General features: G+C 40.0%; 1 protein-coding gene across 2 annotated transcripts in view; it reads left to right on the forward strand.

Moving 5' to 3' along the window:
• TXNRD2 (thioredoxin reductase 2) overlaps nucleotides 1-7,101 on the forward strand; it is a 30,982-nt gene extending 23,881 nt beyond the window's left edge. The window contains exons 15-18 of one of the 2 annotated variants that reach the window (XM_085075812.1): nucleotides 270-341; nucleotides 1,658-1,755; nucleotides 3,801-3,829; nucleotides 3,998-7,101. In XM_085075812.1, coding sequence (XP_084931938.1) covers nucleotides 270-341; nucleotides 1,658-1,755; nucleotides 3,801-3,829; nucleotides 3,998-4,023 — 225 coding nt within the window. In that variant the 3' untranslated portion in view covers nucleotides 4,024-7,101. The remainder of the gene's footprint in view (nucleotides 1-269; nucleotides 342-1,657; nucleotides 1,756-3,800; nucleotides 3,830-3,997) is intronic. The other variant, XM_085075811.1, reaches the window with a different exon arrangement.
• Nucleotides 7,102-24,679: the final 17,578 nt, after the last annotated feature.

The raw sequence follows: 24,679 nt of genomic DNA on the forward strand, positions 1-24,679 counted from the left end.
TCCTTTAATTTGGCACAGTAGTTTGAGTAGCATTATTTGTGGGGGTTTTCTCAGTTTTGTTTTTAATCTCTTTATTCTTTGAGACACGTTTGTATTAAGCTCTTCTTACGGTTTTCATATTTTTCTTTAAAATAATGAATAGGATATAAATAAATCATTTTTTATACAATGGTATAAATGTGCAGTAATAGTAGTTATTATAATAATAAATAGCAGGTTTTGACATAATAGTACTCTCTAACACAAAATGTTATTGTTTTTCCTACCAGGTATACCATGCATATTACAAACCTTTAGAGTTTACAGTGGCTGAAAGAGATGCAACTCAATGCTATATAAAAGTGAGTTTTGTGAGCTTTTAACTTGCATTTAACTTAAAACAGGGGATATGGTACAGCCAGCTTTAAAGAGGACTGTTTAGCAAAAATAATCTCAAGATGGATATTTTCTTGGTGACAGACATCTTGAAATATTGTTATTGTTATGTAAGGAATGTCCATTGACAATAATTGCAATCAGTTTTTCTGACTGTATTTTGTCACATCTGAATTCTGTAAATGCTTGCCTTAAGTGTCCAAAGTATCAGTGTAACTAAGGTGATGATATTTCATTTTATGTATTCCCTTTGAATCATGTCAATTAGAGTAAATATTTAAGGGTGAAGTAGTAATAGCATAATAGTTGTTGGATGATATTTAATTTTGTCCTTACTAAACTCTCAAGCATATAATCAAACATTTTACTTGAGTGTTTCAAACTCTGTTGCACGAGAGTTGTTCCTTTAAAACTCCTCAATATTTAAAGTCTCACATCAGGATTGCTGCTGTTCATGGCATTCCTGATGAAAGAATTTAAGCTTTTACTGAATAGCAGAATTTAGTAGATTAGTGATAATTTAATGCTTGATGGGAGGACTCAGGGAGAGACTGACTTTCTTTTCATAATTATAAAGATGGTGTCCTTACAGGAACTAAAAAGTTTTCATTAAGTTCTCTAATAAAAGTTAAGCGTGCAATGACTCAGGCTCTCCCAGATACTTATTATATACCTTCATCTTTGGCTGCTTCCAAGGCTCAACTCCTTTTTAGGTTACGTGGCCCATGTAGTAAATGTATCTCACCAAACATTTTGCTCTAAGTTTTTACTGACTGAGGCACAAAATATCCTGTAATTGGTAGTGGTCATCTGGGAGAATACAGCTGATAGTGGTAGTGGTCATCTGGGAGAATACAGCTGCTGAGAATAATTGCACAGGCATGGAGAAGTGCTGAGGTGGCCACTCAGTGGACAAGAGCACTGGTCTGGTCATTAGACTACAGAAAGTACTTTTTCATACAAAAGGCAAACACCAAAGTATTCAATACCAGAAATTATTGTTGTCAGTGGCTCCTTCAAGTCTGAAAGAAATACATTATTAAAGTTTCAATTCAAGAAAGTGCTTAAGGACAATAAGAGTGAGACCTATTGAAGTCAGTAGGACAATAAGAGTGAGACCTATTGAAGTCAGTAAGACTTAAGCAAGTGCATAAGTTTTTGGCACACTGGAAATAAACAGCTGAACTAGGATCTTGGGGCACTCCAGTTTCATTTAATTCATCTTCATGCCTTATCTTTAAGTGTTCTAAGAAAAGATCTCTCTGTGATGTATTGTTTTCAGATGGTGTGCTTACGAGAGAGAGAGCAACGAATACTTGGCCTTCATTTCATTGGACCAAATGCAGGCGAAGTTATTCAAGGATTTGCTCTTGGAATCAAGTAAGTACAAAAGAATGTCTCTAGCTTCTAAAGCCTGCTTCTTAAGTTATTGTAAGATTATAAAAGATAGCTGCCTAGTTTTGGCAACACTATAAAGAATGCATGCTTTTTGTTACTTTTATGGAGTATTGCACATATTTTCAGTAAAAATACTTCAGTTCTTCATTAAGATGTACTGGATTTAGTTACTGTAATACTGGATATAGTTAGGGAACAACTGAAGAAAAATATATTTGATATAGTTAAAGCAAAAAACGGAATTGTGCATTAATGTACTAATGTTCGTTTTTTCAGTGTAGCTTCTTTTGCATTCTGTGCACAGGATGCGAAATCATCATACAGTTTGGCAAGTTACTTCTTTAAAAGGATATTTGTGCTTTTTGTAAAAACCTTTCTTTACACCTGCCAAGCATTTCCTTTCCTAATCTCATCTTTAAATGTGCCCAGCCATGGCTTCTCAAAAGCTCAGCAAGGATTTGCATGAACTCATATTTCTGGAGTATGAGCTAAATATAATATAGTAAAAAAGAAACTTCTGTAGGATGATGGGAGAGGGAAGGTACGTTTGTTTGAAGCAATTTAATAATTGCAATAACAAACTTATCGTTTGTGATCTGATCTTGTTTAAGATTTTGCTCAAATATTAATATAGAAGTCCTCCATTTGAAGGAGTAAGGAGTGATTCTCAGTCCTCTCTGGTTAAACAGAAAATTCCTGCTGTGCTTCTTGTGTGCTACAATTATTTCTTATTTGTTCTTTCATTTTCCCTTCTTATTGCTGATTCACATATTCAGAAATGTTGATTCTTGTATCTACATTACAAAATTACAGTTTATAACTCCCTCTTTGAAGAAAGTAGTCCAGGATGCAAGAAATCATCCTCAGTTGTGGTGTCAGTTCATTTTCCTAAAGTTGATCACCATTTTACTGCAGTTTTAGTCCTACAGATGCGAATGACTATTATAAATGAAAAGCAGAAAAGATTAAGAAGGCAGGACCGCAAGCATCATGTGAGGAATATCTTGGAAATCACTGATTGCAGTGTACCCTCAGTACACATTTTCAACATGTGTTTATAATCCATTAATTGCCAGTGGTATCGTTTCTAGAACTACATTTTTTAGGATGTCATTGTTTTGAAGTTTTATCTAAAATAACCATTGAAAAGGAAGCACATGAAACTGGAGTGCTTTTCTGCCTTGCTTGAGGGAAATGAAAACTTTAGCCACAGTTAGAGGTTTTCAGTAGGTCAGATTCTTATATTGGTTTCTATTTCATTTCGCAAATGCAGAGCTTTCAATGTGGGACCCCCACAGTAAGAGCTGTTCTTCTTCTTTGTCAAATATTAGGTCTTGCTTCAGCCTCTGAAGGATGATTTTTCATCTTCCCTCCCCTCCTAGCACTCCAGTAACATCTGTGGTCAGCAAAGATCTTTTGCTTGTCAGTGCTATTTTGGATTTAAGTGGAGACACCAGAATGCATCTATGGCTCTCTTCCCTGTATTTTGTAGTGGGCGATAACATTATTCCATAGAGAGCTTGAAACAATTCTTAAACATAGGGCCATTTCTTCTACTCTTACAGCATGACCTGTCGGGAATAGCAGTGCAAAAGAAAGTCATCCAGTTTTAAGGATGTTACTGGACAAGTAAGGGAATTAAGCAGGTGACATTGTAGCACAAGGGTCTTTTGGTGGGTTTTGTTTGCTTGTTTGTTTTGTTTTTTCAAATGAGAGACTTTTTTTCCCTCTGCTTATAACATTGATATGTTCAGTGTAAGCACTGTAGACTTTAAGCTCATGGAAGAATATTCTGGTATTACTTCCTTCAGCAGATTCTTTCCAGCAGTTCTAATTAAGATTTTCTTCCTCTGTGTGTATGTGTGCATTTTTTTCCATCTGGAGTTAGTGAAACACACATGTATGTACAAGAAAAGCTGAAGGTTGCAGTTTTGTCATATGTTTTTGCCACAGGCTCAGTTGTGACTTGGGGTAAATTGCTTAATTCTCTCTGTCTCAACTCTTAAGACAATTCTTTCCTACCTCAGTGTTGTGAAGCTGGGCGTCTACATATTGTGTAAGTGCCTGAGAAATAATTGACAGCATTGTTTGAAGAACAAATGCAACTTCCCTACCCGATAAAATGGACAAGAGCAGAATTACTTTGATGTTTTAGGACCTTCTGGCTGCTTCAGGTGAAGAGCATTTGACTTTGTGGGTGTTTCTTTTTTTTGTTTTTTGGTAGATGTGGTGCTACGTATCCTCAGATGATGAAGACAGTTGGCATTCACCCTACCTGTGCTGAAGAAGTTACCAAGTTGCACATTACAAAACATTCTGGCTTGGATGCAACAGTCACAGGCTGCTGAGGTTAAATACCATCCCTGGAAAGAAGGAAAAAAAGCACAAAACTTATTTGTAAAGAAAAGGGGTGCTTAGATTTGAAACAGCTTTAATGGTTCAGGGTACAGGAATCTATTTTATTCTCCTTGTAGACAGTTTTTTATCACAGCCAAAAAATTTTCTTTGCACCATCACAGTTCTAAAACCAATGTAGTTCTGCTGCAACGAATGTCTATCTTTCAAAGTGCCTAAAGCTCTTGTCTTGTTGGGAGCTAGAGAATAATCACAGTATTTTATATGTAAATATAAGTAAAGCCCATGACATCTGAGGCCATCTACAAATGAAGCAGTTGCCATTTGGGTTCCCCTGATGGCACAACTGACTGCCAGCAGAGTCTCAGATGCTGGGAATCACACAGGGCATCCCTGAGAAGTTTGGTGTCATACTTTGTCCTGCATGCTTGGGTGGCTCATGCACAATCCTAGTATTGAACACTGAGACTCTGCATTCACTAGTGGAAACAAGTTCCTGGAGCAGGTAACAGTGGGTAAGCAGTCATCTTTGGGTTTTTTTCCCTTAAAAATGTACTGTGTAAAGGAATTTAATAGAAAATCACCTGAAGCTGTCCTGCTGCTGGAAGAATCACAATGGATTAATCAGTAGCAGCCTGGTCACAGTGTTGTGGTGAGGACTGAGAATGAATGATCTCAGAGGTGCTAAAGGAAGGGTTGGGTTTTATGGTGGCTTCTCTGCCTACTCCTGAAATTTTTAATTCAGCTCAGTCCAAACTAAATTGACACATCTCACAAATTACTACTTGAACAGTGTGTATTAAGCTGACAAGTAGAGTAAAACCCACTAATAATCCACCTTATGCAGTTTTATAGAATGCAGAAATATGACTGACACTGGACTATTTTCTTGGTTTGGTTTTAAGACTTTCGTGCTGATGAGCTGGAGACTGTATCTGAATTGACTTAGGTCTGGCTTTAATAAAACATGTTACTGAAGGGAACTACATTAAGCAGTGATCCAGAAAAGAAAAGGTCTTGCTCAGAGCAAAGATATAAAGTAATTATCTGCAGTTTTGGGGGTTTTTTTGTTGTTGGCTTTTTTTTTGGCATACTGGCCCGAGTAAGAGAGCATTGCCCTGTTACAAATTCCTGCTGATTTTCAAGCTCTCCAGAAGGGGGAGGTGCTGGCTCATCTGTGGCAGGAAAGAAAAAATCCTAGTGAATCTTATTGTGCAGAACCCTGGTGAGGAGGTAGCCTGACACAGGCAAACAAAAAAAGAAACTGCACTGAATTTCAAACCCAGTCGCAGTTACAATGTTTTGATGTGCACAGTCACAGTTTCTTGCACCCTTTACAGCAGAATAGTGCACACTGGAAGAGACCAGCTGGAGGTGAAACAAAATACATCCTTTTTGCAGTTAATTGATATCAGTGTTTTATGTGTGGAATTTGCTATTTTCATTCCAAACTTGTTGCCCAGTTTTGAAGAATAGTCTGATGATCATATATGCTCTTTTAATTTGATTGGTATTTCACTGTTGCAGCAAAACAGACAAATGGTTGGTTTATATCAAGTGTGAAATCATTTTTACTGTGAAAACTGTAGCCATCTGAGAAACTATTAGACAAAAAGGGATCAAAACTTCTGTATAAAATATGATGTAACAGCATTTTTTTAGGCTCTCATTGATATGAGAATATTAAATTTTCAAATATTTGTTTTAACTTAACAACAAAAGAAATCCTAAATATTTTCTCTACAAACTTTCCTGATATTTTTGGTCCATGTTTCTGGTCCATAAAATAGGAAGAAGTGATACAGTTTGACTCCAAGTGGCATTCCCTATCAGATCTGCTGATGCCATTTTTCATCTGTGAAGTCATCCATAAGTTTGTAGTTGACAAGAAATATTTTGAGTGGAAGTGTAGTTGAAACAATGCCTGAATTTTGCAGCTGCCTTTAGGAGAAATGATGAAAACTAAATAGGTCCATACCTGCACATTCAGAAGTTTTCTGTTTCCTTTAATAAATATCTTACGAGTCTGATGCAGCCAAAAACTGGATTTTCCTCAGCTGTTAAGAAAAAGGAGAGTTCATAGTAAATCAGGATTTCCTAAAATGTTTTACTTAATATTTCAAAGCATGGAGATACAACTTTATAGAGATTTTGCTTTGAGCAACAGTTAACCTCTGACAAAACTCTAATGCATATGCATGCAAGATTTTCTTTCTAGTGATTACCTATTATAGTTCCTTGTGTTTCCCACAAATGAAAGCATTGGTGTTTAACCATGTAAAATCTGCTTCTCTTCTCTGCCCTACCAATGCATCCAGCAGACAGAGTTGTCTGTCCCTACAAATCCATGGAAAGGTGAGTTAATTTCATTTATGATAAAGTTCAAGTTAATTATTTGGGACAGGAAATAGGGAGATCTCAAGGAAATGTGTCCTTAGTGTATATAGAGTGTGAAACTAAAGCATGTCATCGTTTTCAGAAGAAGCAGAACTGTCTTGGTTTTAGAATTGCTGAGTGGACTGCATGAAATTGTTCCTTTCTCTTCAACAACAGCCTGGTTCTGTTCCTCATTTAGTGGGAAATGCTGTTGCCTCCTGAAGTAAAACTAAACATACAATCACACCTGCATAACCCTAATGTCAGAATCAACAGCGAGACAGAATAATGACAAATACTGTGATTGTGCTTTTTTTCCTGAAGGATTCACCAGGGATGGTGCTTAAGAATTGTTTTGAAAAGCCTGACTAATGTAAATTGAAACAACTTATGTACATTGCAACTCACTGATTGCATGTGAAAATGTAAAAGAAAATATAGTCGGGCTTCTCAGGATGCCAGCTGATGAGGATTTGTTTGTCAAACCACACTGTGGTGCAAACAAGTCTGAGCTTTGCTGGGTCCCTCATATGTGTGATCCCAATATTTATTGTGTTGTGAATTAATTAATGAATAAAAAATATTTTTTCTAGTAAATGTGTGATTGTACTTGCTTAGTTTTGTACATATGATTTCTCCTTCCAATAGACTTATTTTTTGATCTTAATGCTGTCTCTCTTGGTTGAAGTATTTGTTAAGGAAAAGAAGAAGACAAGACTCAGACCTTTTATAAGGAAATGTTGATACCTCTCTTGATCTGTGTGTAAATTGAATAACCACCGAGATTTTTCCAGGCTGGATGGCCTCCTATTTTAAATTTAAATTAAGAGAACCTGTAGACTCGGTAAGTATGGTTTCAAATACTGTCTTGTTTATTCCAGCTAACGAGGTTTAACAAGTATTTTCACTGTCCCTGCATGCTGACATTCTTCGTGAAGTTTTGTCAGGAGTAAACTCCTGAGTGCAGTCAGAGTATTATACAGGGCTAAAGTATTCTGTACAAGCTGTTCACTTTGGGGTTTAATCTAGAACACAGAGTGGAAAAAATGCATTGCAACAAAGCTATGGGTACTGCTAGGTATTATTAGAATATTATTACAAAAATGACTAGCAAAATATATTTAGTACTCTGAAAAACTTCTCTGTCAGAAAAGAAAGGGAGTACATTGTTCAACTCATCTTAATTTTCTTTTATATCTTTAAGTCTACTGATTTTGATGAGAAGTTCCCATTAAGTTAGGTGCTGTTGAGCTTCTGAAACAGGCTAGTTTAGTATTGCCTCAGTAAATGCCCTGGATTTGATGCTAAGAATGAATATTTACTGTATGTAAAAGCATTTTTATTTATGCATTTTTAATCTGTTTTAATTTCCTGGAATAATTTATTACAAGTTCTAACTAATTACAATAACCAGTAAGAGTCGCTAAAAAAGAGAAAAAGGTTAGCAAAATTCTTGATTTTTTTTTTTTTTGGCTTCTTATTTTCATATACCATTTAATCCCAAAGTGAAAAGAATAACAGACAAGCATACAGACAAAAGAAATTAGGAATAGAATTTGCTGCATTGTTTATATTATACCTAATGATAGCTTGTTCTCAATGTTAAGGTCTTGTGTACAATTAAGTATTGTCTTTTCCCATTTCTACATGCTCTGTATTTTTTTGGTCTACTGAAAATTGCTTTTACAGTTTAGATAATTCCAGACCAGGAGCTGGAAAAGATACTTCAGTACAACAGATACACATTTTTTGCTAACATGGTTATTGTGATAAAACCATAAAAACCATGATGCCATAGTGCAATGTGTTTCTCACCAAAGCAGTTGATTACTTCAAAGACTTTTGAGTTTGAAGAGTTCTCTTCAGAGGGTCATGTCTGTCCAAATAAGTAGGCAATCCTGTGCCCATATAAATTGCCATTTGTCTAAATGCCAGCGGCATCAATGTACTCAAGGTTGGCCATTAATTTCAGTGGGATGCAAGTATGTGTCTTAAGTGCTTTGTTAAAGGGGAATCAATAAGCATATGCCAAAATGTCTTTCATTATTACAGTTGGGGAGCAGGCTGCAATTATGATTCAAAACATAAAAGGTACAATAGACATCTATGATTAGGCAATGAAATATGCCTTTAATAAGCATAGTGCAGACAGTTTGTTTTGCAATACGTAAACTTGTATAAAATTCATTGACTTTTTCATTCTTTCAGATCTGTGTGCCTCTTTTAAGAGTTTTTTTACTTTTATGCACAAAGGTTTCCTGATGTTCTTCCAGCAAAAAGGCTGGGTTTCTATGCATTTATTCTAGTGCCAAACTTGGATTTTACTGGGAAAAGAGGAAACAGCAGAGCAGACCTTTTTTCTCTTTTTCTTTTTTTTTTTTTCTCTTTTTCCCAGGGCAGCATGCAACAGATACGCTGTAATTACTCTAACTGATTTTTTTAAAATGGAATATTTCTGTCCACTACATGTCAAAGAGCTAATTATGTTTCCGTTGTGGTACTCAAAGTCAATATTGTCAGCTCTTCTTAGTTCTAATCCTCTACACTGAATTTTGATGGGCCAGGTGAAATATCCCCTTCAGCACCTTACTGCAATTCTTGTCAATCATCTTGCCATGAAAAACATGCATATTACAAAGGCTTTGGCAACACTGCATCTGATTTCAGTCTTTAATCTTACATGCACCTTAAGAAAACATCATTCTAACTACTGACATTCTGTTTTGGACATGAATGGGATCCTATTTGCTGTGGGAAACAAAAGAAAATTATCTAATCTTTAATGGATATAATGGAACTCTTTAGCCATCACAGTGTAAAGGCTTAGTAGTAAACCACAGATCTAGGAAGAAAACAATTATGATGGTGAACTGGTGCAGAAGTTAAGCAGAATATCTCAAGTGAATAAGTAAAAAAATGCACATTTATTTATTCATAATGGAATTGTAAAGTACCTCGCTTCAGGCACTGTTGGACTGAGGAGAGTGTCTTTTTTTAGAACCCCTAGACTTTCTGTGCAAGGAGTGCTGTTCACTGTAGTCATTTCTGAGCATGGTACTGTGTGTGCCACTTTTTTTGTTGTTTCTTGTAGACAAGATCTAGCACATCTAAAATCCTCTGGTCCTACAATGGAAAATTAACATCATTCTCTAAGAAGCTGGAATATAAACTAATAAGGCAGGTTTCCAGAATCTGATTGCATCAGTCAGAAAGATACAGCATGAAGAGAAAGTGGATATTCCCTGGGGGGTGGTGTGAAATGAAGACCAGTCTTGTTTGAACAAGGTGCTGTGCGTTGTTAAGTGGGTAGAGATATTGGGAGTTGCAGCCTGTCAGAACCAGCATCTCCAAGGAGGGGGTGGGAGGAATTTTTTCCAGATAAAAGTCTCAGCAGTTTGTAATAGAGTATGTTCAATATCCTAATACATTTATTTAAGGAATGCCTTTGTACGCCATGAATGAGCCCTTACTGCACCTCCTCCCTTTCAGATCATACAAAGACCAGAAAGACTCTTGGGTTTTTTCTGTCCTTCTTTACTTTAAAGCAATATGGGAATCAAGCTTGTTATTCCTTGTTTCAGCATAAAACCAAAGAGCAAGATACCTCTTCTTAATCTTTCACAAGAAGACTTCTTTTTTCCAAGACTCGGCAAGGAATTAGCTAGGTGGTAACATAACTCAAACAAATCTAAGCTATAGATACCTTTTCAGTCCTTGTCTTTTAGAATATTATGTAACTCCAGTAAAATAAAATACCAAGGGAAAGAAAACAGTGAAAAAAGACAGGCTTTGTTTAGTCTTTAAACAAAAATTGAGGAGATAAAAGATGTTCCTTTCTTTGTTGGCTCCCTGTGAGGAAAGGACCACATGCATTTTTCCATGGCGTACTCCCAACAAATCGAAATCTCATTTTATTTTTGTCTCTTACTAATGTGTTCACACTGTGTCAGAGCAACAGGTTAGAAAACAACTTTTCAGCTTTATGCAGAAGGTTGAGCTCAGCAATCTTTATTTAAACACCTTTGTTCAATGGGGACAAAGGATTGAGCTTTGGCATTTTTATTTTATCTTGATAATCTTCCTTTTTTTCTCTCAAAGGATCAAGAGGAAGTGCATTAATTTTCAACTTCACGTGAAGGCAAGTTGTACAAACACAGCTGGAAACATCAGGAAACTCAGGCATTTTCCTTAGAGAAATGGAGTCAACTAATGTTCTGCTGGCAAGAGACTCCTGGATAATTGGGAAGATGTTGTAAGGTACAGCAGTTTGGGCAGCAGGGTGTTCACACTAATAGCACTGTTTCGTTTGGCTATTTCAGGTGAATGATTCCTGTAATTTAGAAAGAAGAAATTATTAACCATATGACAGGAAGTAATTTAAAGAATACAAGCTGCTTTGGAGACTTAAGAAATGGCTCTTAGATTGTCAAAGGATATTTTTTTAGTTCATTTAATTTACACCAGGCTAAAATCTAATTAAATCATGGCAGCAGCTTTTGATCTTTGCCTCTTTAGTTTTCATTGAGTTTATTTCTTAGACATATTTCAAATACAGGAAAATAAGGAGAATTCTCTTGACACATTAGACTCTGTTTGTATTTCTATCCTTGTTCATTCTGCATATATCCAGAGTTTCTAAGAGCTTCAGGTCAGGACTTTGGTTCTCTTTCTTAATTAAAGATTTAATTGTAATCCTTGAATTTTTCCACCTTTTTGCAAGATATTCATTCTATTTTACTTAGCTACTTTTAGCCCTATTTAAGTGTTAGTAAGTGAATTTCCTTTTGATGGGGTAAAAGTCCAATGTATTTATAAGAGAGCATTTCAGGATTTTCTGCTTGCATCTTCCTTTAACGCCCTTGTACTTCCTAATCTGGAAATGCTATAGCTCCAGAGGAGGCAATTCTAAATAAGTCCTGTCCATAGCTGTGGCATTGTCCCCCTTGAAGAATAAGAGACCAACCATTTGTGAATGTTTACAGCTGGACCTTTGGAAGGTCATTAATAACAAAATGCATCAGATTCACAAGCTGTGACAACAGTGCCTCAGGGTTCCCCATGACAGTGGCAAAGTGGAACATATGATGAAATTTGCTTGTGAAATGCAAGACTGCCTTTTTTGTCACTGAGGTTACTGAGAGAGAACTCTGCAGTCTTGCAGTTTTTGTATTGAGTAGCAAACTCTCAAAGTGCAAAAAGCTGCCCTGGAGTGATGAGATTGTTCATGTGTGGGCTTAAACATCCTTGTGAGGTCACCTCGTTGTCTTATGCCCTAATTCTGGAAGTCCTAATATTTCCCAAGTTCACAAGTTGGATGAACATTTGCTTTAAGCTATTGAGTTGATCCCTAGGAACAGCAGAGGGGGGTGCCCCCTTGGATCTACATTATTGATTGAAGCACTCTCCCTCACTGTACTTCAGTGAAGTGTGGCCAAGAACAACAAGATAAGAATTAATGTAAGTGACAAGGGAGTTTCTCAGACTCTGCCAGTGCACATTAGCCTGGCTGAAGAGAAAAAGAAGCTGATACTTGAGTCTTTTGAGTTGTGAAGGGTCTGGTCAGTCCTTGAAGGGGAAGCACATGAATGGCCCAGTTGTCATCGCATTTTATTTTTCCTCCAACTTTGACTAATGGTGCATTTCCTCTGGCCTCCCACGGGCCATCCGTGGCTGACTTGCTTTGTCACTCCTCACATCGAGTCGCTGCCTTTACTGTCCACGCTGTTCCCATGGCGGGAACCCGGTGTCCTCTAAAGAAACGCACAGGCACAAACCATCTGTCATTCTTCCACTCCTCTTTCAAGCCACCATTTCCCATATTGTGTGGCCTTGCAGGCTGAAAGCAATCTGCCTCCCCCTGCATGCCTGGAGTACATGCCAACTCTCACCCCACTTGATAAGGCACCTCCCGACATTCCGCCTGGAAAAATACTAATGGGCATCTCCCTGTTGATAACCAGCTCTGCCTTTTTATTGTGTTCAGGGGATGATAAGTTGTCTGGATCAACAAGGAATTGTCCCTTTTGCAGGGCTGATTATTAGGGTCAAATTAGGTGTGAGTTGTGAAATTAATCATTGCAACCACAAATAACTTGTAGTGTGCTATGGACAAAGGAAAAAAAAAAAAGACCAGAAGAGGAAATTGTTGTAGGGCACAAAGAACCAAAGTGATTGGGAAGGAGGGAGGAGAGACTGGCTGGCAGTGCTGTACAGGATGTTGAGCTAGGCCTGTAGGCAGTGCTGGATTTGGTCTCCTGCACATTTGGACTGTGAAATAATAGAACAAGGTTCTTTAATGTCCTTTGAGAGTCTGAATTACTCCACACACAAGGCATGTTAGGGAGAGGAAGATACCTGACTTTGCACCAGAAACTGTTTTTATGCATATGTAAGTTGATTACAGTCCTTGTACATCTCTAGATAATCTGAATCACATTAATTTACTCTCTGCTGGAAATTAATAATGCACCATCTACTGAGAAGCCTCAATTTTGTTTTCTGGGGTGAGAAGCCTGAGTTTTGTGCCGAAAATACAAATCTGAAGGTGTGCTGAATTTGCTTGGAAATGCTGCAAAGCTATTCTCATTTCCTGTGACTCTTGCAAGGTTGGCCCTTTTCCATGGCTAAGCCCCAGTTCTTAGCTAGCCAGAATGAAGTGGCAGGAGAAATTCATTCTCTCTTTCATCTTCTAGTGTATCTAGGAAAGCAAGAACCAAGACTTTGAACCATTAATTCCTAAGTCTGCAATTCCTAAGTTGATTTGCTGCAGTAGAAATGGTGTTTTAAGGGTTTTGTCTTCTTTTACCAAAGCTAATTGTTAATTGCATCTTCTTTTCTTCAGCCACTGCCACAAGGAATGACTGCCTTCTGTGCTGATGACAGATCTGCCCCTCTGCTATCAGACACTCTGCTTTTGCCATCTCAGTTTCCTAAGAACTGCCTCTGCCTGGGAGCCAGTGGAGCAGCCGTGTTGGGGGCAAAGCAGTTCTCTGAGGAGGATGATGATGGATGACAGAGTGATTCCCTTCGACATGGCTGGAGCACTGAGGTTGTGTTAATTTTTTATCCCCTCCCCAATATCCTACTTTCTCTGCTCTGAATTCTTAAAACAAATCTTGGCTTTGCTGTATGAACAATACACAGGGATGATGCTATAGTAACTTGGAAAAACGTATTTTATGGCACAGGAGTGCATCCCTTGGTCAAAATTGACAGGAAGGAGATAATTGCTACAGGTGACAGAGGCTGCTGGATGGCCATCAGAGGGTACACAGGAAATAAATTTGAATGCCTCTGCCAAATTTCTAATGTGTACACCACCAACACTGCTTCTTTTTCTCTCATTACTGTCATGCATGTGATTTTGTTCCAGCTCTCATACTGGCCTCCCTCCTGTGCTCAAGGAAGAAGCGGGTCTGGTACTCCTACTGCACTGAGGTTCTGTTGAGCCCTAGGGAATGGGTTTGCAATGATGTAGCTACACTGTGACAAAACTCTGGCCATGTACCAGCAAAAAGCAAAGTTTGTCTGGAAGCAACTTGCTCTGAAAAGTGTCTGCAAGCACTACAGATGCCCTCGTGGAGGTGGGTTCTCAGGACTGGATTTCAGCCATATTAAGAATCAGCTTGTGTTGATGTACTTCCCTGAAATATTCTTTAATAGTTGAACAGTCTTGAGCAGAGATCATATTTCCAGTTTGGGATTCCCTTTATACATCTTTCATTAATACAGGGATTCTCCGCAATCAGAGACCAGCACCGCAGAACAGCTGGATCCATTTTGGCTTGACAAGGGGCATGGGCATTTTTTATATATATTTATGGCTTTTGTGAACATTCAAAATGCTTTATATAAATATTAAAAATAATCAAGGGTTCTGGAAAGAATTCATCCTGCATTACCATCATCTGCAGGAGTTCTTCCATCTTCCTCTAGAATATGTATTACTAGCTGACACTGTGAACTAACTGGTCCAGTCTGGGAATTCCTAGCTACAGCTTGAGGAAAAGGGAGGCTGTGAAGGGGATTGGTATCTCTTGATCATCAGAGAGAGCAAATATAATACAGGCGGCAGCCTGGCTGCCCCTGGAGCAAGTCAGAAGCAAGAAACTTGCAAGGAGGCACCTCAGAGAGCTCCCCAGAGTTTTGCTTTGCCTGCTGCACCCACTGTGGTTACTTGGTAGGTTACTTGCCCTGCTTGTCTTGAGGTAGCTGGAGCTGAGGCATCTGTTTTCCATTTAGAGCTTGGAGGATGCCCAGGTCTGACTTGGCATGCTGTCTGCACTGGGCATCAGCAGTACAGATGTGGAAACCACAAACCCGATTAATATGAGCCTAGAGTAAAAACTCAAATAAGCTTATAAATAAAACCAGACTTGCAGATTATTTGTTTCCATATTAGTCTATAATAGACCCTACTCAATATGTTTGTTTTATTTGGTTTGGTGACCGACATAGGTATTTATATTTCCAATAAAAATTTAAATCAGAATACAACAGATGAAGTAAGCTTAAATTATTTCTGCAGAAGATGATTGCAACTGTCTGAAGCATGTAATTCCTTACATGAAATGTTAGCCTGCTTTGAACAGCGATGTGACAGACTTCTCAGTATTAAATTGACCATTCCATCACAGCTCCAGATCCTACATTTATATATTAAAATAGACTCCTAAAGAGACTCTAATCCTCCATGAATAATCCAGAGGTGTTGGATGGCTTGGTGGGTCTAATTCTTGGTGTGAGCGCTATCTGTGGGATCTTGGGTGAGTCACTAAATGATCCCCATGTCCTAGCTTAAAGTGGTGCCTGGTTTTTTATCCCTGCCAGGCTCCTGCTGAGCTCTGAGCTTGCTGACCTCAGGTGTTCCTTTCCAGTGCAACTTCAGCTCCTCAAGTGCAGGCAATGAAACCATCCAGAGAAGAGAGGTCCAAAGAACCATCTGAGAAGATTCTGCAGCAGTGCTGACAGACATTTTATTTAGTGGAGAAGATCTCTTTCCAGGAATTGATGGCTCTTAATCCAAGGGTGAGATTATCTTGATTCAGCTCAATTTAAACACAGCTGTACCAGAAAAATTCTGTGGTTCAGCAGCAGTAGGACATGTAGTTTATTCTGCCTGTACTGTGACCCTCAGGATGGGACACCTGCACAAAGCCTGACAAATCTTTGAAGTGAGGCCTTGCATATATCTGTGCTGAGCAGCATCTCCAAGTGACTAATGAGGCCTACCTGGCTTTCAAACCATACCATGGTGACATAACTGGAACTGTGCCTCACTCCCCTAAACCTCCTAAATAGAAAATAGAGGGAAATAAGCACTTCCACATGCTAGTTTGGATCTCACATGGGCTATCAAGGGAGCATAAAGTTCCCAGTGGGTTGAACCTGAGCCTTGGATAAGTACTTGCAGTGACTTCTTGTGCTCATGGGGCTCTAAGACAAATGAATAAACAAATAATGCTCTCTTCCCATCTCTGCCTTGCAAAAACATAAGGGAAAAAACTTTTACACTCTTTGTTAGGATGTCAGTGTCAGAGGAAAGAGAGAGACATCAGCCGTTATTCCATTCAAATATCCAGTTTTCATTTCCAATTGTTTCTCTGGAACCCCCTTTTTCCCCCTCTTCAGCTGGTTGAGCAATGGCCTGTTCTTATAAAACAAGCTTTCAGTTTTGTAACAGTCCTGACTTCTCATTGTTTGAAAGGCAAGAGGGTCACTCAAAGTAAACTCTCTCGTGCTAGATAGTGTTTTTCCACATGGAAATGTTGGAGGGCCACTCTGTGCTGTCAGCCCAGAAAGGCCAGAAGATGCCTTCAGACTCCCCAGGTGCCTCTGTGTTTGTTTTCTAATGTTATTGCACACAAAATATCATTAATATTATGTCCAAAGCTTGTCTTTATAAACAGAGTCAATACATATAACTTATTGGTCAGCCACTGGGAAAAAGGAAACTACTAAGTCAACAGTGAGGAGTTAACCCTTTTCATTGCCCAGAGAAGAAATCAAAGATGATACAACCTCTTGAAACTGCAAAAGAGACTTGATTATTTTCTCTCATAAATTAGTGGGAATATTTCCTCTCTCTCTGGCACTCAAATGTAAAAGGTGTCCTGCAGGAATTGGAAAAGACTGGTGACTTACAAGACATCATTCTCTTTCCTGTGGTATATGCCACTGAAGGGCAGGAAATTTCCCTCCCACCCACCTTTTTCTTTTTTTTCAATCTCCATTTCCCTGTGGGCTGCCTCAGGTACTGGGCTAGGCTTGGCATGTAGACACAATTAGAAGTAGAGGCGAGACTGCATGGAGCAAAGTGTCCAAGTGCTGAGTGAGTGCCCAATGAGCCATAGCAAAACGCACAACCAAGTCAAAGAAAAATGGAAAATATTCCATAAAATTCATCTTTGCATCCCTTTTTCCTCTCTTGATATATGGCCCCCTTTTCACAGCTGCCCGGGCCCCGGTCTGCGTGTAAATATGTCAGTGCAGCAATGAGACGGAACACGGTCACAGAGCGCCGGCGGCTGCTCCCAGATAAAACACTGAGCTGGAGCCCAGCAGTTTATTGTAAATAAAGATCAAGGCAAAGCAGCAACATTTCTGTTCGGCTCAAGCCTGTCAAGGTTGCTAGTCCAGCTCCTGTCACAACTACCATATGTCCACGTGGATTTCCCCTTCCAGAAGGGGACATGTTACTCTTCTCACAGCTCAGTAGCCTTTGCAAAGCTCCCCGATCCTTCCCATGCGTTTCTTTAGAGTGACCTGGAAGCACTGGTGGCAGATGGGACAATGGCTGCACATGTGGCCATGGAGGTGAACTTCCAACTGTTCTGCTCCAACACTGCTCTACCTGAACAGTCCCTTTGAGGGCCCAGGGCATATTAATGCTTAGTTTGGTTCTACTCAGCAGAGGGCACTGGATCCTGTAAATGGGAATTGATGCTGGGAAGTACAGGGCTCTGATCACTTTAGCAGATGGGCTGGTTTTTTTCCTTCTGAATACTGGTGGTGCAGAAAAGAACTCTGCAGCTCTGTCTGCTGCATGCTGATTGACTGAGAGACAACCATGGCATGTGTTAGCAGGTGATAAACTTGTCCTTTACATATATTTTTTATTTTAATTAAAGAGGTAGCTACAAAAATCAGTTATCTGGACGTCAAGTTGGCTAAAGTACCAACCATCTGGCATCCTTCTGAACAGCAGCACCAGCCAGCTGACACAATGGAGGGAGATGCAAACACCTACAAACTAGAGCCTGAAGAGCCAGGCTGGGGTGGAAACTGGTAGAATTGTTCAGGCTTGTTCCTGCAGCCCACAGGGAAAATACAGGAGTGGTCTGAGGAGAGCTAGCTGGATCAGGGATTTTAGCCTTATTTATAGCCCTTGATCTGAAGTCCCCACAATTTCATTATAATGTTACCATTTTTTTCAGTGAGTTCATCTTGTTCTCAGTAATACCCACAAACAATGCACTGTCAATCCACTCCACTCTCCCTCTTTCATCACTGAGTTCCCATTGCTGTTTGCTGGGATTTGCATTTTCCTTGGTCATGGCTCTGATGAGCTGTAAGCCAGAGAGACGAACAAAAAAATATTAGGAATGTATTTTTTTCAAATTCTTTTTCAAGTTTAGATGGATCTCATGCATGTATGTTGTAACATAACTCTTTTAATAATAGAAGTTTTAATGCTGATAAAGAACATACATTAGGAAAACTTGCTAAGTCTTCATCTGGCACAGCCCTAATATATGGAAGACTTGGCACAATTTACGCATAAAATTCAAGAATAAGAATTCATCCTTCAGACTGACAGCTAAGTTCTTGATCTAAGTTCTTGAGCTGACCTAGGATGCTTCACTTTAGGTGACAGCTCCAAATGGAAGAAAATTGAATACTACCACAGTATATGCTTTACTCTGCTGAAGAAAACTACAAGGCGATGCTGTCTCCCAAAAGCAGCTGGTAGCTATTCAGGGTTTTATACTTCTATAGCAACACATCTCACCACACCCTAGCATTTGCCAGACCCAAACTAGAGGTTAAATGTGCTGGAAAATGTGGCAGTAGCTTCCAGCATTAGCTGATTCCTGAGCTTATTAGGACTCAGGCATGCCTGCCTTGCATAGCAGAAAGATCAGTTTCAGAGCTGAGAGAGAGGAGCAGCTTTTCTTTCACACACCCTCTCTCCACAAGTCTGAGCCTCTGCCTTTGCCTTGGCAATGCAACATCTGGTTCAAGGGCTGCCCATGGCCTGTAGTGCTGTGCCACTGTTCCCATTTACATCACATAAAAGGCATGATTGCTAAGGGTTGTAGGTTTGATCTTTTTTTTATTAAATAGGTCAGCAGGCCCTAACAGTTGGCAGCCATCTCTAGTCCCAGAGCTGTGTGATGAAAGGCCATATTATGGCAGGCTCCAGTGTATCTTTTTATCTGTCCTGCCTGGTACAGCATGTTCCAGGTGGAGACTGGCAGGTGCTGATGCTAAACCCTTCCCTACTGCTGTTCCCTAGTGACAACAGCAGTATCCGGTGTTCAGACCCCAGCTCCCTCTGACTGCCATGGAAACTACTGCTCCCATCACAGTTCTTCAAAACACTTCGACTTTCAGCCATGTTATTCTGGGAATGGAGGAACTCCTTTGCAAACAGATGTGCTCTTGAAGTGCTTCCTATAGTCTTCATTAAGCTGAACCAAGTCTGCATTTTGCAATTTTACCTTCCGCTGCAGAAGCCTGATCCTGCACCTTCATTTTTGGTACTGTACATCATTATTCCTTAACACCACTCAGTAGAGAAGTAGGTAAATGATAAACGTAGCTATAAGTTTTGTTCGGTAGCAATTTCCCTTAGCAGTTTTAAAGTGTGAATTTAACTTTTTTTTATCAGTTCTTTGGCAGGTGAATGGTGTACATGGACAGGAGACTTCTGCTTTATCCCCTGCAGCCCTGAAAATTTGAGGTGTTGCCTGGCTCAACTCCTAGACACGAGAGGAAGGAGTAACTTGCACTACTCCCCAGTGATTTCCTGATGTTTACTGGTGGATTACAGATGTGATTCACTCCAGAAGGTACTGCTGGGTGCTCACAGGTATCTGATCTGCCAAGCAAATCTGGTAGCATCAGCTCCCAGGAGAATTCCCTCTTCTGAGGAGAGGCTAGTGTAAGCCCTGAGACCCAGCATTGAATGGTGTAGAGTTTTGTTAGAAGCCAACTGAAAACGTGGTGCTGTTATTATCTGACACCAGCTGAAACAAAAGCCAAACGTTGATGAATGTCTGATCCTAAAAGTAAACACTGTGATTTTTTTTTTGCTTTGCAAGTCAGGGGCCCTCTAGGGTTTTATCTGATTTTGGCAATCTCCTGCACATTTTGGGGCCTGGAGCATGGTTTTAATTGTTACATCACAAAAGTTGCCAAATAATGTTGGATGCTCCTTAAAAACTCTCTCAATTTTATGGAACTTCTCAACGGCTTGACTAATACAATAATTACTGGAACTCGGCTATGTTGCCTAGTGGCAAATGGAATTTTTTCATAATGATCCTGTCTGTCGTTAATAGCAGGATTTGTTCTTTCTCTCAGTGGGAGAGAGGCCAGAAAGCCATGGTATCTGTCTTTTCTAATGACAGCCAACAGCAAACGGATAAAATAATCAATTATATCCACAGATAGGTAGATAAAGTATAATTTATCATGTCAAAAACAAAAATGTTTTTAATTGGGCTGTTAATCATTTTGTAATTTTAACTAAAGAGATGGGGACTCTACTTTGTGCTCAGACATCACTAATATTTCATACAACATTAGCTGATCTTATTATAGCTTTAATAATAGTGTTTACCACCAACTGCCAAAATATAAAATAGGATTTCTACCCTCATTAGCTGGAGCCTTTGCAGTTAGAAAAAGATGCCCTTCCCTTTTATTTTTCTTCCTCAAAAAAGATCCAGGAGATAAAAAAGGGGGTTCAGCAGACTGATCAGCTGTAACAGTTTCTAAAATATGCTCATCTTTATGTTTGATTAGGAGTACCCATACTAATTACCAACAAACGTGTTACAAAACCAATTTTTTTTTCCCAACAAAGCATATAAAGAGATTAGTATAATACAGTAAAAATTAGAAGCTTGGAGTTTTGATTTCTAGCCACACCTGCATTGTCTTGTGGGAAGCTGGGCAGATAATTTAATCCCTCCTAACTTGTTCTCCGTGTCTGTAATGTAAGTATTAGATAGCTGCATCATCAGTCTGCTGTAGAGTATGTAGGTGTTGTAAGATACATGAAAATTTGTAATAAAGATGGCAAACATCTGGCTGGCTGGCTGCAATAGCAGCCTCTCTGACAGCTACCTCTTTGAGGAAGGAAATGGGAAGTTTATGGCTGGACCTAAATCTTCCCCATATTATAACTGAAAATGTCATCATAATGCTGCCTGATTTCAGGATCAGTGAGGAATCATCTAGCAGAAAAATCTCTCAGCACTGGTTACTTTGGCTTTTTTGTTATCCTTCCTGTATGCCATGAGCAGATGCCCTGTGTAGGACCAGATCTCTATTTTACCTATAAATTCTATATTTAAAAAACACTAGCCATGCTAAGAAAAGGCATGTGACTCTTGAGCACCCTTTTGCCTCAAACACACTGAAATCACTTTCCTGCTTCCAAAGTGTTTTGCAGAGGGAAATTAATCTCCATTCCTCTAAACTTGGTTTCCTTCTAAACAGCTCAACCTGCCTTAAATCAAGATCCAGCCTCTAGAGTACCTGCCTGGGAGAAGAACATGCACTTAAGGTAGTTTGGCAAGAGCAGATTTCACTTTCAGTGTTACAGTGGATGTTTTTGGCTATGGGTTTAATTTCATGTCCCTAGCATCTCCCAGCAATGCGTATAACACAGAGGGGGGCAGAACTGCTCTTCCTGTAACTGGATCTGTCCTGGGAGTGGGGCAAATTTAGTGGATTGAGTGGGTTTTTTACAGGCCTAATAGCAGGATTGAGGCTGTATTTATACTGAGAAACAAGGAGGAGAAGCTCTGGGGCTGGCTTGCCCAAGCATAAATAAATTGGAGGTGCATGAACATTCTAAAAGTTCCCAGAGAGTCGCATTGCACAACTTAATGGGCCTGGTGGCTTCACCTGTGCCAATTTTATGTGACTCTTAACTCTGGTGTTAAATAAAAATGAGACTTGCTCTAATGACATCAACAGCCTTCAGTGAAGAAAATGTGCTGCTACTTTGATACAGATCCCTTTTAAGGAGGACACCGTAGACAGCCAAAGCTCTTTTCCCCATCTGTTAGATGAATGTTACAATTCCCTGCTTAGAAGTGTGGCCTCAACAACACTCCTCTGCTTGTAGCATTACATTAGATGATTTTATTAAGAATATGGTTATCTGTTGCCCCTGCTTTTGCCACCTTGATTTTACTGTCCTTTCCATTACATGAAAGGATGCAAAAGGGGGATGTGAGCTGGCTGGGGGAGGGGGGACAATAGCATGGACAGGGGGTTAAATGAACCAGCTGTTATGTGTGAAGTATCTGCTTTCTAATTGCTTCTGTTGGAATTCCGGGGAAAAAGGCACTCGCTTCAGTTAATTAATAAGGCAGGACTCACATAAACTCCAGCTGTGAGCATAGGACTGGTCTTTAAAGGATAAGCCCAGGAGGTGGGGCAGAGAGTTTGATTTCCTTGCACTAAATCCCATCACATGCTGCTGGTACTGTGTGTGTCCACCTAAGCCTTTTGGTTGGCCTGTCTGAACCAGACACGAGGTATCTGTTGCTGTCCACGTGCCTCACCCCAAGAAAAATGATCTCTCCCCAGAAATCAAAGGTGTGAGGCTATGTTTCAAGCTAGAGTGAAACTGCTGTGTTTACACTCGAGTTTGGAATCCCTAAAAAGTGGGGATGTTTGGATCAAAGGGTTTTTTTCAGACTTAACAGAAGCATGGGCTTTTGCAGCTGGACCCAGATATGTCTGCCATTTGGTTCTCTTTTCTGTCTACTTCCAGAGGCTTTGGATTTGGCATCCTGTCAACATCTCTCTCATCTGAGCCCTTCCTCAGGAACTTTGCTGCAAGGGTAGCACTGATGGGGAGGTTGTGCAGCTGATGCCTCCAGACCATGTCCAAAGGCCATTTTACAGTGATCCCTTTGAGGAGAACAATGCCCAGTTCATTTCTCTTTTTTTCTGAGAGGGGCCCAAAAAGATCAGGACTTTTTCTGAGTTGCAGACACAATGCCCCTAAAACCCACATGAAAATGCAAATGCCAGAGTGTTTCCTCATTTGATCCTGATCCAGGTCTTGCTGCCATAGGATGTCACACACCACCAGTGCAAGGTCCTTCTAATCAGAGAACAGCTGGGACTCTGTGCTGAGAGCAAAGTCTTCTCCCACTTCCCATGGGATGGCATCTCTGGATTTCAAAGCTTGTTGTTTAACTGTGTTATGTTAGGAAACAGTGGAATCAGAAAAAAAAGGTGGAGGGGATATTCCTATGTGGTTAATAGCCTGTTTTTCCTCACTGACTGTGGAGGGAAATGAGCTTCCTGCTTAAGGTGAGATGTCATTTGCTGGATGGAAACCTTTGTGTCCTGGCTGGCCTGCTCCTTTCAGTGCCACCGCTCAGGGCAGGTCTATTCCAGGCCCTCTCCTTTCCTGGCACCATGCTCCTGCATTGCATCAGTCCTGGTGCTCCTCAGATGAGTGCTAGGGTCAGCACAAGGGAGGGGACATGGCCATATGGATGCAAACAGTCGGGAGAGGAGTGCTCATTTTGGCACAGAGAGCCCAGCTGTGTGTTCTCACCGCACCCTTCCTCAAGCAGCCTCAAGGCTCAAGCATCCAGGACGATTTTGGCATTTCACTACTGCAAATTTCAGTGACAGCTCAGCCTGGTGTGGGACCAAACTCCCAGATACATCAATAGTCCCAGTCCCTTGGGCTGGCTGTGCCGAGCTGGACTTCCCACCCAAAGAGAAAAACAATTCTCGGGTGTAACAGCATGTTTCCAAGCTAGTGAGGTGGGGCCTCACTTTGCAAAGATCTATAAACAGCAAATCTTTCTCTCCTCCGTTTCTCTTCACTCTGAGCGTGTTGCTGTTTTCAGCGGTTGGTTTCAAAGTGCTGATTCACAGCCACCAGCCTTATTGTTTCATTTGAGGAGATTAGGGCTGAGAATGTTGTGGTTTTCTAGTGAAAAGTCTCCATTGAAAATAGCATATTTGACGTGAGACTGTTATTTATGCTCAAATAGCCATCTTGTTTAAAGATGAGGAGTCTTTTATTTTTTTCCTTTTCAAGTTTAGATCAATCATGTATGAAGACAAACTCCCACTCAGCCTCCCCTGGCCCCTAATACTTTCATTTCATTACTCTTATGCTCATTATTTTATCATTTTGTCCTTGACTGGAACATTTCTTTCTTGTTCTTCCTTACATGCACCATTAAAGAAGGAAAGAACTTACATTTAAAGCTCAAGACTTGTGTAGCTCTTAAGCCATAAATAATGTTTTCTACAGATTCCAAGATTATTAAATCCTTCTAGTTAGCCTCCCTCTTATTTTACAGCTCATCTGATTAGAGGGGACATACTCTTTTTAAACTTGATTTAACTATTTCTAGTTTGCTTTTGCAAGCAGACATGAAAAAACAGGGCCTGGCTGCATGCACTGCTGATCAGAACACTTGCCATAGGAATGCAAAAAACAAGCTTGCCTGCCAGAGAACTCCTCGTTGGAATGGAAAAAGCCTCCAGAGAAGCCCTGCAATTTTGACATGCAGTTAACTTTCTAAATACAGGCAAGTCTACAACTGAAGCTAAAATCTGTTTCTCTGGGGAGATAAATGCAGTCAAAATACCCTTTTCTGGAAAGGGCTGACAGGCACAAAATCAGTGAAGGGAATGCTTTAGTATGAGGAGATAGTTATGCTCAGGTAGTAACTGATTTTGGGCAGCTGTAGGAACTGAACCATTAGGTATTGTGCTTTGCCTCCCCATATCCTGCTTGTTTTGATGCCAGGCTGGAGCTTTGCTGAGCCAGGCATCAGCTTCTCCCTACAGATGCAGCCAAACCAGCTGCTGCAGTTTGCCAGAGATCTTGATACTGCAGCACTGAGCTGCTCTTCCTTCTGCTTAGCTCAGACAGTCCCTCAGGGAATGGCCA

This window comes from Lichenostomus cassidix, chromosome 15 (assembly GCF_008360975.1).
Source record: "Lichenostomus cassidix isolate B80296 chromosome 15, HeHo_3.0, whole genome shotgun sequence".
Classification (NCBI taxonomy): domain Eukaryota; kingdom Metazoa; phylum Chordata; class Aves; order Passeriformes; family Meliphagidae; genus Lichenostomus; species Lichenostomus cassidix.